The 12389-nt window shown below is 38.6% G+C and overlaps 1 protein-coding gene across 1 annotated transcript; it reads left to right on the top strand.

The window, feature by feature from the left end:
• On the top strand, positions 10175–10756 carry LOC104767176. The gene has a single exon (XM_010491216.1). It carries the CDS (start codon positions 10256–10258, stop codon positions 10628–10630), a length of 375 nt encoding a protein of 124 aa, XP_010489518.1. The 5' UTR covers positions 10175–10255; the 3' UTR covers positions 10631–10756.

The following is a 12389-nucleotide window of genomic DNA, read 5'->3' as shown; positions in this document are numbered from 1 at the left end:
CAGTCATCATAGTTCGTTTCGTCTAAACGAAGAGAGATGATGCTCAAACCTGGATGATCGACGTTGTGGAGGAAGAAATGAGAGTGAGATGGATCNAAATGTGTGTTTCGAAGCCGCAAGTATACCAATAAAAGCATAAGTGTTGGGAGAGAATGAGATACCCGGGTGATCAAACGGAGTCTGAGGTGTACTTGCTTCGATTTGAGCTGGAACTGATGAAGAAGATGGCAGCTGAGAGCTGAAAAGGGCTATGAGACTCTGCAACTGATCCGGAGAGAGCTTTCCAATCAGACCTTCAACATTGTTCGAGGATTTCTCTGGTGTAGGAGATAAAGAAACCTGTGCTGCGAGAGCAGGTTGTTTCTGAGTTTTCTCACCAGACTTGCCTTTCGGAGTGAAACCTGGTGGAAATCCATGTTTCCTGTAGCACCTCTCAGCGATATGACCAACCCTGTTGCAGAAAGAGCAAATTGGTCTACCTTTGTTAGGACCATTTTCTACATACATCACTATAGGAGTGGTTGGAGCAACAGTCTGATAAGTCTGGAAAGCCGAAGGAGAAATTGGAGCAACAGTCTGAGAAACTTGGAAGGTCGAAGGACGTACCACCGGCGAGAATCCTTTCTGACTGTCATCCTGATCCAAAATTTTGTATACCTCAACCAAAGAAGGTAACGCCTTCTTAACAATGATCTGTCTACGAACAATAGCGTAGGAATCATTCAGACCTGCCAAGAACTTCACAGTTTTGGCTCTCTCTGCTTTCAACTGCAAACGAGCATCTTTTCCACAAACACAAGGATCATCTGGTTCCTCTGAACCATCCAGCTGATCCCAAAGAGTCTTCAGGCGAGTGTAATACTCAGACAAAGACATGGAACCTTGACGAAGATCCTGAATCGCTTGAGTAAGATTATACGTGCGAGGAAGATTAGTCAGATGATACCGACCATAGAGATCTCGCCATATATCAGTAGCATCATTCATCCGCAAGATACTACGATAAATCTGAGGTGAAACAGCATTCAATAGCCACGATTTGACCATGCTATTGCATCGTGACCATAAATCAAAGTTAGGATCTGTGGTTAAAGGCCTAGGCAAGCTACCATCGATAAACTTGATTTTGTTCTTAGCATCAAGAGAGATACGCATAGCATAACTCCAGTCATCATAGTTCGTTTCGTCTAAACGAAGAGAGATGATGCTCAAACCTGGATGATCGACGTTGTGGAGGAAGAAATGAGAGTGAGATGGATCATCAAAGATTGGTGATGTGACAGCTCGCGAAAGCCCGAAAACCTGAGAATCGGCTGCTGAGAGAGAGATCGGAGCAGGATCTTCAACATCGGAGTTCAATCTCTGAGATCTTCGAACAGCGGAACTTGATTGAGACTTCGTTTTACCCATTTTTCGATTTGCTCGAGCAACGGTCACCATCGGAACACGAGGAAAGCACAAAATCGAAGAAAAATAAGCTCAACGAAGGAAAAGGATCAACAAACTAAGAGAGATCTGAGCTTTGGTAGCTCTGATACCATGTTGGAAACGAGAGAGGATGAGGACGAAGAAGTTTGTTGAAAAGATTTTCTCATTTCATATCTTTGTAAACTATACTATCCATGTGATATATACAAGTAAAGTAAATTAGCTAAACCGAGTCAACTAAACCAGACTATTTACATAACCAATATAACCAATACTTGTATCCAGCATCCGCGATTCATAAACATAGCTTGAAAACCAAATACTTAAATCAGGAGGTTCTGAGAATCAAACAGCTAGAATCAAATTAAGTTTGAAACAAATATGCATCAATAGCTGCAGACATAAAGGTTTAACAAGAGTACTTACATGAAAGGAGTGAATCATAAAGGGGTTGATTTGCTCTTTACATCATGAAAAGGGTCTAATAAGAAAAAACAAGTATCAGTATGAATAATAGTTAGCACCTGCAACTAAGACACGCCTTGAACATGAAACTGAACATCAAGAAACAGTAGCAAAACAAACAACTAATAACCCACAAATAGATGTTTCATAGACCAAACAAATTAAACAAGTTTGATGGTACCTTCACTATCGCACATCTCTCAATGCAAAAACCTGTAGTGTAGACTGTGTAGTTAAACATTTAGTGAAAACTACAACAACCACAATAATGTACTAACTAAACCATTCAATATACTAACATGTCTTGTGATTACAAGAAAAGAGAAGCTTCTCTATCTCCAAACTTGTGCGACAACAACAAAAATTAAAAAATTGTACCACATAAGAAGAAACCAAACAAAGTTCAGCACTTTACCCAATAAACCAAAGAAGTAACACTAGTGATAAATCAAAAAAGTTTTAACTTTCAACCCAAATACACTTTGCAACAGAAATGAGAATGTGTTGAGTTGTTTCTATCTCCAAACTAATTAAACCAACCAAAAATCCAAACTTTAAATCTCTATTTCCAACAACTTCTAAATCAAATCCCAAAAACCTTAACATGAGAACGAAATTGAAACTGATTTTTGAGAGAACTACTCGAATCTAAGAAATTTGAAGAGGCTTACTTGCAAATCGTGATTGGGTGAGAGCGATAGATAACAAGAGCAAGGAAGAACACAAATCATTGTTTAAGATAGATCCCTTTCAATATCCAATCACAACACCATCACATTGATTTCATCGAACACTTGGTGTGCATACGACCGACAAAACTCTTAGACCAAAAAATGACATAAAGGGAGAGAGAGAGAGGACGACCCAGTGAGAGAACAAAGAAGATGGATCGAAAGAAAGGATACAGTGGAGAAGAAGAGAGCGAGATAATATTTTAATTTGTTAAAATAATAGTTTTACCACAATGTGTGAAGTTTTGTGTTGTGTGCATCCTTGCTACACCATTGTGTTTTCCTAAATTTGTCTCAATTTTGCTACAATTTATTGCTGTTACTATTTGTTATTACATAGCTACGTTTAGTAACCAATTAGGTACAAATTTTATTAATTAAAATTTTGTCACTAATTTATAAATATTTGTAGTTAATATTTATTATTATTTTTTCTATAGCAAAAAATGTAATTATATGATTAACATTTACTAGTGAAAGTCCGAATACTAAAAAACAAACAATATAAAGATTGACAAAACCTAAAAAGCAGCAAACTAATACGATTTAAAACTAAACTCAATATTTGACGACTGATTTGGATACACAAGAGTCATACATTTCTTTTAACCATTTTTTCGTCTCAAAATTCATGTTTTGCTTACAGTACTTGCAGCTGTTAGTGAGTTACAATCATACGATTACGTGATATATTGTGATAGACTCCTGGATGAGGATCTACTCCCAAGGACACACTTTGCAAGGTCTTGAAGAGGAATGGACGAAGTGATGAAGAAGAATGAATGGTAGATGCAGCGGAAAAGATAGATGAACGGCGATGAAGGTGAAAAGGATGGAATGCAGCGGATTTGAAGGGAGATTGAGATGTACTTCCAAGAGAGGTGAAAGTCTCTTAGACTACAGGCTTGGATATATCTTAGATATGCCACACTAAGAAATAAACAAGTTGAGAAGATACTACACACGTCTCTGATCAAACAAGTAAAAAGAAGGTTTTTGATTGAAATGTTTGATGGTTTGCAAAAGAGAAATACATGATCTTTAAATAGGAGAAGGGGAACGAAGGAGAAGAGAATTAAAAGCCTAGGAAATCATGCAAGAGCTTTAATCAGGTCAAGCTCATGCATAATGTCTGGGAAATTACAAAACAATAAATGCAAGTTTGAATAAGAGAGAAAAGATAGAAAATGGGCCAAGACAAAGAGATGGGTCTTGGACCACAAATTGGGTTGGCAAAGGGGACTTATAAAGTGCTACTTAGGCCTCATTAAAAACCTTGTCAAGAAAACCCAATGGGACAAAACTTGACAAGGGAAAAAGAGTGCATAAGCAACACTTAACCCTTTACCAAACACCTTGAGCTGTGAGCAACGTCCAAATGGTTTGAACCACATCTTCCTGCTTCTTGTCCAGCTCCTTGAGTATTCCATTGATAGCTTGTTTGAACCTCTTGGACCGTGACCTTGTTAGAGGACCCGCCAGGACGATCAATGCTTCCTCCGCTGCTTCCGCTGGTACACGCTGCTCCTCTGGTGCTTCCGCTGGTACAAGCTGCTCCTCCGGTGCTTCCTCTGGTTCAAGCTGTTCCTCATGTCCATGTTCTTTAGTCGATCTTTCCATGGTCTCATCATCCTCTCCCACTTGAAAAGGATTTGACCTCAAATCCGAATTATCTGCACAATAAGGAAGAAGATCAGAAACATTGAAACTGCCACTAACTTTGTTCTTACCTTGGAGGTCGAGTTGGTAGGCATTTTTGTTGATTCTTTTGAGCATTTTGAACGGTTCATCAATCCTTGGCATTAGTTTGGATGCTCTCTCCGGGAAACGCTCCTTCCTAAGATGAACCCACACTTGATCACCCTCATTGAAGATGACCTCTTTACGCCCTTTGTTCGCATACTTCTCATACAGCTTCGTCCTTGCCTCAAGATTTTCCTTAGCCTTTTTGTGAACATGTTTAACTAAATTGGCCTTTTTCTTGCCATCAAGACTTGATCTTTCACTCAAAGGTAAAAGCATTAGATCCAAAGGAGAAGTGGGGTTGAACCCATAAACAATTTCAAATGGAGAAAACTTAGTCGCATAATGCATAGAATGATTATAAGCAAATTCAACATGCGGCAAGCAATCTTCCCAAGTCTTAAGGTTCTTTTTAATGAGCACACGCAACAATGTAGACAAGGTTCTATTGACAACTTCTGTTTGACCATCAGTTTGCGGATGACATGTAGTAGAGAAAAGCAATCTAGTTCCTAACTTAGACCACAAAGTTTTTCCAAAAATAACTAAGGAGCTTAGTGTCACGATCAGAAAATATGGTCTTAGGTATGCCATGCAAACGAACAACTTCCTTAAAGAACAAGCTAGCAACATGAGATGCATCATCAGTTTTATGACATGGAATAAAATGCGCCATTTTAGAAAAACGATCAACCACCACAAAAATAGAATCCTTACCAGCCCTAGTACTAGGCAATCCAACCACAAAATCCATAGATATATCAGTTCAAGGATGCAAAGGAATAGGTAAAGAGGTATACAAACCGTGGGATTGAACCTTAGCCTTAGCTTGTTTACAAGTTGCACACCATTAACATAATCGTTCGACATCTCTTTTCATGTGCGGCCAATGAAAGTGTTCTTGCATCACCTTATATGTCTTAGCAACTCCAAAGTGTCCCATTAAACCACCACCATGAGCTTCCCTTAGAAACAATTCTCTCAAAGAAGAGTGAGGCACACAAAGTCGATTTTGAAAGAATAAATAACCCTCATGGCGATAATATTTCCCAAAGACAAACTTCTCACAAGATTGGAATATTTTGCTAAAATCAGAATCATTAGCATACAAGTCTTTTATCTGCTCAAAACCCAACAATCTTGCATCCAAAGAAGTAAGTTAAACATACATGTGAGATAATGCGTCGGCTACACCATTATCTTTACCTTTTTTTTACTTGATCACATATGGGAAAGTTTCTATGAATTCGACCCACCACGCATGACGTTTGTTGAGCTTTTGTTGACCCTTTAGGTGCTTGAGAGACTCATGATCAGTATGAATGACAAACTCCTTTGGCCATAGATAATGCTGCCAAGTTTATAGTGCTCGGACCAATGCGTAAAGCTCCTTATCGTAGGTCGGATAATTGAGTGTCGCTCCTCCCAGCTTCTCACTGAAGAATGCTATGGGCTTATGATCCTGCATCAAAACAGCTCCAACACCTATCCCTGAGACATCACACTCAATCTCAAAAGTTTTCATAAAATTTGGAAGAATTAAAACAGGGAAATTAGTGAGCTTCTCTTTCAAGGCCTGGAAGGCGTTTTCTTGTGAAGCTTCCCATTTGAAACCAACGTCCTTTTTAATAACTTCCGTAAGCGGTGCGGCAATGGTGCTGAAATCCTTGACAAACCGTCGGTAGAATCCTGCTAAGCCGTGAAAGCTTCTCACCTCGCTAACATTTGTAGGACTTGGCCAATCTTTGATTGCCTTGACTTTTTCCTCATCAACCTTGATTCCATCTACACTCACTACAAAGCCTAGGAAAACAAGATTATCTGTGCAAAAGGTGCACTTCTTAAAGTTTGCATAAAGCTTTTCCTTGCGAAGCAAATCCAAAACAAGTTTAAGATGCATGACATGATCCTCTAAATTTTTGCTGTAAACCAAAATGTCATCAAAATAAACCACAACAAAATCACCAATATGCTTCCTAAGGACATGATTCATCAATCTCATGAAAGTACTAAGCGCATTAGTTAACCCAAATGGCATGACTAACCATTCATATAACCCTTGTTTAGTTTTAAAAGTCGTTTTCCACTCATCACCTTCTTTCATGCGAATTTGATGATAACCACTTTTAAGATCAATTTTAGAAAAGATGCTAGAACCATGTAATTCATCAAGCATATCATCTAATCTTGGGATAGGGTGGCGATATTTAACCGTAATGTTGTTGATGGCTCGACAGTCCACGCACATACGCCAACTCCCATCTTTCTTAGGTACTAGCAACACTAGAACGACACATGGACTCATGCTTTCTCTAATATGTCCTTTGTCCATCAGCTCGTTCACTTGTCTTTCAAGTTTTTTTGTTTCAGTTGGGTTGCTGCGATAAGCTGGTCGGTTTGGTAAAGCGGTTCCCGGCACAAAGTCGATTTGATGCTCGATCCCTCGGATAGGTGGTAAACCAATGGGATTGTCTTCCGGAAACACATCCTTGTACTCTTGCAAAACCAACTCAATTTTAATCGACAGCACCGGTTCAAGTTTAGTTGAACAAGCAAGGGTTTCTTTGTAAACAAATAGTAAACTATTGTGACTTACCTTGCTCTTACCCTTTGTATCGATTGGTTCGGTTTGTTTGGCGGTCCGCTGTTTCATGCTTAGCTGATCTAGATAGACCTCATGCGGCGTCATTGGAATGAGAGTTGTCTTTCGGCCATTATGTTCGAAGGTGTGTCGATTGGTGAAGCCATCGTGGACAACTTGTCGGTCTGATTTCCATGGACGTCCAAGAAGAATGTGGCTATCGTCCATCGGAAGTATGTCGCACATGACCTCGTCTTGATACTTACCTATTGAAAGCGGCACTTTGACTTGCTCCTTGACGGACATCTCACCTTTTTTGTTAAGCCATTGGAGCGCATATGGTTTTGGATGTTTAAGCACTTCTAAGCCAAGCTTCTCAACCATAGTCCTGCTTGCAACGTTAGTACAACTACCACCATCAATAATTAAACTGCATACCTTATCTTTGACTAAGCATCGCGTGTGGAACAAGTTTTCCCTTTGTGCTTGCTCCTCGGTTTTAGTTAGAACACTCAAAGATCTTCTAGCAACAAGCAACTCTCCTTTAGCAGGGGATTCCAAACCCTCTTCCAAAGAGTCGTTTTCCGAACGCTCTTCTTCAGACTCTACTTCGCCATTATCTCTAAGGACCATGATTCTCTTGTTGGAACACTCGCTTGCATAATGCCCAAGTCCTTGACACTTAAAGCATCAAATATCTCTTGCTCTGGTGTTCACCTCCTTACCCTTACCTTTCAGGTCAGAATCTATCGGTTTTGGCTTGACGAATGGCTTGTAGTCTTTCTGATAGCCGGGCTTGTCCTCCTTTTGATAGCTTGACTTTCCTGAGCTGTAGCTGGTCTTGGCTGTGTTGTAGCTAGATCGAGAATTCTTCCTTTTGATTTGCTGTTCGAACATGACTGCCTTGTGAAGCATCTCCTCAATTTCCACATAGTGCTGGGTTTCTAGACGGTCTTGGATTTCGCGGTTAAGACCTCCCATGAATCGCGACATAACAACTTCTCCATCTTCATGAATATCGGCTCTTAGTATAAGGGTTTCCATTTCCTTGAAGTACTCCTCGACAGACTTGCTTCCTTGAACCAAATTCCTCAAACGCTGAAGAAGATCACGGTGATAGTAACTCGGCACAAATCTCCTACGCATGATGGCTTTCAGCTGGTTCCATGTTTCGATCGGCACATATCCGATACGTCTGCGGCTGGTAACAAGCTGATCCCACCAACTTAAGGCATAGTCGTAGAACTCGGTAGCAGCAACTTTAACCTTATTGTCCTCGGTGACCTCTTGACAAACGAAGACTAACTCCACTTTCTGCTCCCACTCCATGTAGGTATCCGGATTGCTGGTTCCATCAAAGGCAGGGATCTTGAACTTTAGACCTCCCAATGGATCTCTAGGGACTGGACGTTCACGTCGACGCCTTCGCTGACCACTGTGTGAAGAACTGTGACTGTAATACTCCCTGGTCTCATCGTTTGGTCTTGGTTCCTCCTGGTTCTGCCTTTGACGCTGATTTGGTTCTAGGTTGGTTTGATTCAAGTGAATAGCGCCAAGTCTTGCATCAAGCATGGTTGCCATAACTGCTGTGACAGACTTAAGGATCCTCCTTTCAAGACTAGATGTAGAAGACTCTTCCTCTTCTGACGTCACCATGGTACCGGAAAAGAAAACAAAGATCCACAAGTAAAAAGTTCCAAAAACACGCAAATAAAAACGGATCTGGGAAAATTATAAAAACGAATCCAAAAATTCTCAAATCAATTTTCAAAAATACTAGACTCTTTCCTGGTTCTAACAAATTTGATTTTGTAATTTTTGAACGAGTAAAACATTTTATAAAACTCTCGCAAGATAAATGGCAGATCTGAAAAAAAAATAAAAAGTGACGATTGGAATCTCAAAACCTGGTTGCAAAGTGGCTCTGATACTACATGATAGACTCCTGGATGAGGATCTACTCCCAAAGACACACTTTGCAAGGTATTGAAGAGGAATGGACGAAGTGATGAAGAAGAATGAATGGTAGATGCAGCGGAAAGGATAGATGAACGGTGATGAAGGTGAAAAGGATAGAATGCAGCGGATTTTACTGGGGATTGAGATGTACTTCCAAGAGAGGTGAAAGTCTCTTAGAATACAGGCTTGGATATATCTTAGATATGACACACTAAGAAATAAACAAGTTGAGAAGATACTACACACTTCTCTGATCAAACAAGTAAAAAGAAGATTTTTGATTGAAATGTTTGATGGTTTGCAAAAGAGAAATACATGGTCTTTAAATAGGAGAAGGGGGACGAAGGAGAAGAGAATTAAAAGCCTAAAAAATCATGCAAGAGCTTTAATAAGGTCAAGCTCATGCATAATGTCTAGGAAATTACAAAACAATAAATGCAAGTTTGAATAAGAGAGAAAAAATAGAAAATGGGCCAGGACAAAGAGATGGGCCTTGGACCACAAATTGAGTTGGCAAAGGGGACTTAGAAAGTGCTACTTAGGCCTCATTAAAAACCTTGTCAAGAAAACCCAATGGGAGGCAACACTTAATCCTTTTCCGAACACCTTGAGCTGTGAGCAACGTCCAAATTGTTTGAACCACATCTTCCTGCTTCTTGTCCAGTTCCTTGAGTATTCCATTGATAGCTTGGTTGAACCTCTTGGACCGTGACCTTGTTAGAGGACCCGCCGGGACAATCAATGCTTCTTCCGCTGCTTCCGCTGGTACAAGCTGCTCCTTCCATGTTCTTTGGTACAAGCTGCTCCTCCGCTACTTCCGCTAGTACAAGTTGCTCCTCCGATGCTTTTTCTAGTTCAAGCTGCTCCTCATGTCCATGTTCCATGGTCTCATCATACTGATATATATATATATATATAAAGCTACCAACCATGTGACATTTTGGTATGATAACATACATGTCGTCTAACGTATTTAGTCTTTTTGTTTTTTTTGGTCAACAGTCTTGTGTTTATTCTATTGTTAACACAACGTTTATCATGAAACTAATGCAAGTCCTAGCTAGTCTTTATTAATTTATTCTAACGGGACTAAAATAATATAACTAATGAGAAAAGAGGATACGACCAACGAAAGTTTGAATTTTCCAAATCGGCCACTTAACTTGCACAATTATCATACCTACGATTTTTATATTATATATTTATATCAACAAAACTATATAAAGACAATCGAATACTCTCTCTTTACAATAACCACAAACAACAATATACTTTCGCTGGACTCCTCTCTTCCAAGAAAATTTAAACCTTAATATTCAACATCGATACACCAACCAAAAATCCAGATATGCAAATGCTAAGAACCCTAAGCACGAGGACAAGGAGCCGTCGCAGCGGATACGAGCGTGTAAGTGATGATTCCACCTTTAGCTTACTCGGAGCAAAGCTGAGGAGGTCAACTAGCGTTCCGTACTATGCTCCATCGATAAGGCTTGGTGGAGACTTTCCTGTGATCTTGGAAAAGCTTCCAAGCCAAAAACCAAATAAGACAGTGGTGACAAGCAAGTTGAGCCATCCAATCTTTAGTCTATTTGATGGTTATCGCCGCCGTAGTAAGAAGAAAGCGACGGCTAAACCGGAGTTTTCTAGATACCATGAGTACCTTAAAGAAAGTGGAATTTGGGATTTGAGATCTAATACTCCTGTTATCTACTTTAAGTAGATGTGTGTAAATAAATTATGTTATGATTTGTGTTCATTAATTTTTTGTTTGTGAAAACCTTATTGATATGATTGCTATAATTTAGAATTTTTTGCGAGTAATATTCTTTTTGTTTTTTAAAGTCAACTGGTATGATGTAATATTTGGTTTTCATTTGACTTAAAAAAAAGGTGAAAAATTATATTATGTTACCGTAATTAAATTTACCAAATCTCACTTGGCCTAACTTCAAAAATTCAAATCTAAACTTTACAAATTTTGGAAAAAAATAAAAATAAAACATGACAATAGTTTATTGGAAAAAATGTCATTTAAACCATAAACTTTCAAATTTTGGCCATATAAATCATAAACTTTGTTGTTGGCCATTTAAACATGAAGTTTCGTTGACCAAGCCAAAAAAGACATGACGTTAAATCCGATAATTAACATACTAACAGACGTTACTATGTCGTTAATCACTACGTTACTGACAAAACGACGTCGTTTTAATGGAAGTTTTAATTCGAAAAGTGTCATTTAAACCATGAACTTTTAAATATAGGTCATTTAAACAATATAATTGTAAATGTATGTCATGTAAACCAAGAGCTTTCAAATTTATGTCATTTAAACCATAATACATGAAAAAGGCGATCAATCCTTCAAACTCTAGTGTAGTGTCCTAAAACAAGATGATCAATCCTTCAAGCTCTAGTCTAGTGTAGTGTCCTAATAAATGAAAAAGACTCAAGACAAAAACAAAAAGACATAAAATACATGACAAAGATCGAAAAAGAAGGATGAATTGATGTTCTTCTTTCTCTTTCTCAGGATCGCATCATATGGCAGAGTCGAAGAAAGAAGAGAGAAACTAAACTCAGGTTAAATGGGTTAGCCGGTTAGGCTTATTATATACTTCTGTGGTTTCTAATAAACCAATCGGTCCGATTACAAAACCGAACCGAAATCCGATTATGCAAATCAATTGCGCTGAACAGTTAGGCTTTCTCTCTTCGGTTTGCTTCCGTAACCGAAATTTTCAGGTTGTCTGGTTTTCACGGAATGTCGAGGGCGAGTTCACGGTTTAAATGACATAAACTTGAAAGTTCATGGTTTAAATGATATACATTTACAAGTCCATGGTTTAAATGACCTATATTTAAAATTTTATAGCTTAAATGACATTTTTCGAACTAAAACTTCCATTAAAATGACGTTATTTTATCAGTAACGGAGTGATTAACGGCATAGTAACGTCTGTTAGTAGGCCAATTATCGGATTTCACGTCATGTTTTTTTTGGTTTAGTCAACGAAACTTCATGTTTAAAAACGCTAATCAACAAAAGTTGATGTTTTAAATGGCATAATACAACAAAATTCATGATTTAAATGGCCAAAATTTAAAAGTTCATGGTTTAAATGACATTTTCTCATAGTTTATTGACCTTGTTAGTAGTGTTCATCTCTCTTGGTACATCCTCGTGTACAATATCCTTACATTAACATTTGAAGGATATGAGGCCGACAAAATTTTGCTCAGAAACACTTGACTCTTCATTTTGTCTCAAGATCTTGAAATCAAACCCGCTAATAGAGAAGACATATTTTCCTGGCCGTGATAAGATTGGCAGCTTGCAGAAACTATTTGAAATTGATAACTTATGCGTATGCTGAAGATTATCGATGATCTATATATATATGCATGTGACATTGCTTTTCGGCTTACCAACAAGTGTATGTTGGGTTCAAACTTCTAAAATCTGCTTTGGGGGGGGG

This window comes from Camelina sativa, chromosome 19, assembly GCF_000633955.1.
Source record: "Camelina sativa cultivar DH55 chromosome 19, Cs, whole genome shotgun sequence".
Classification (NCBI taxonomy): Eukaryota; Viridiplantae; Streptophyta; class Magnoliopsida; order Brassicales; family Brassicaceae; genus Camelina; species Camelina sativa.
The sequence above is the reverse complement of the archived record's forward strand: the minus strand, read 5'-3'. Positions and strand labels throughout refer to the sequence as shown.

Coding starts and splice junctions, on each gene's coding strand:
- LOC104767176 (XM_010491216.1), top strand. CDS start 10,256: ATGCAAATGCTAAGAACCCTAAGCACGAGGACAAGGAGCCGTCGCAGC.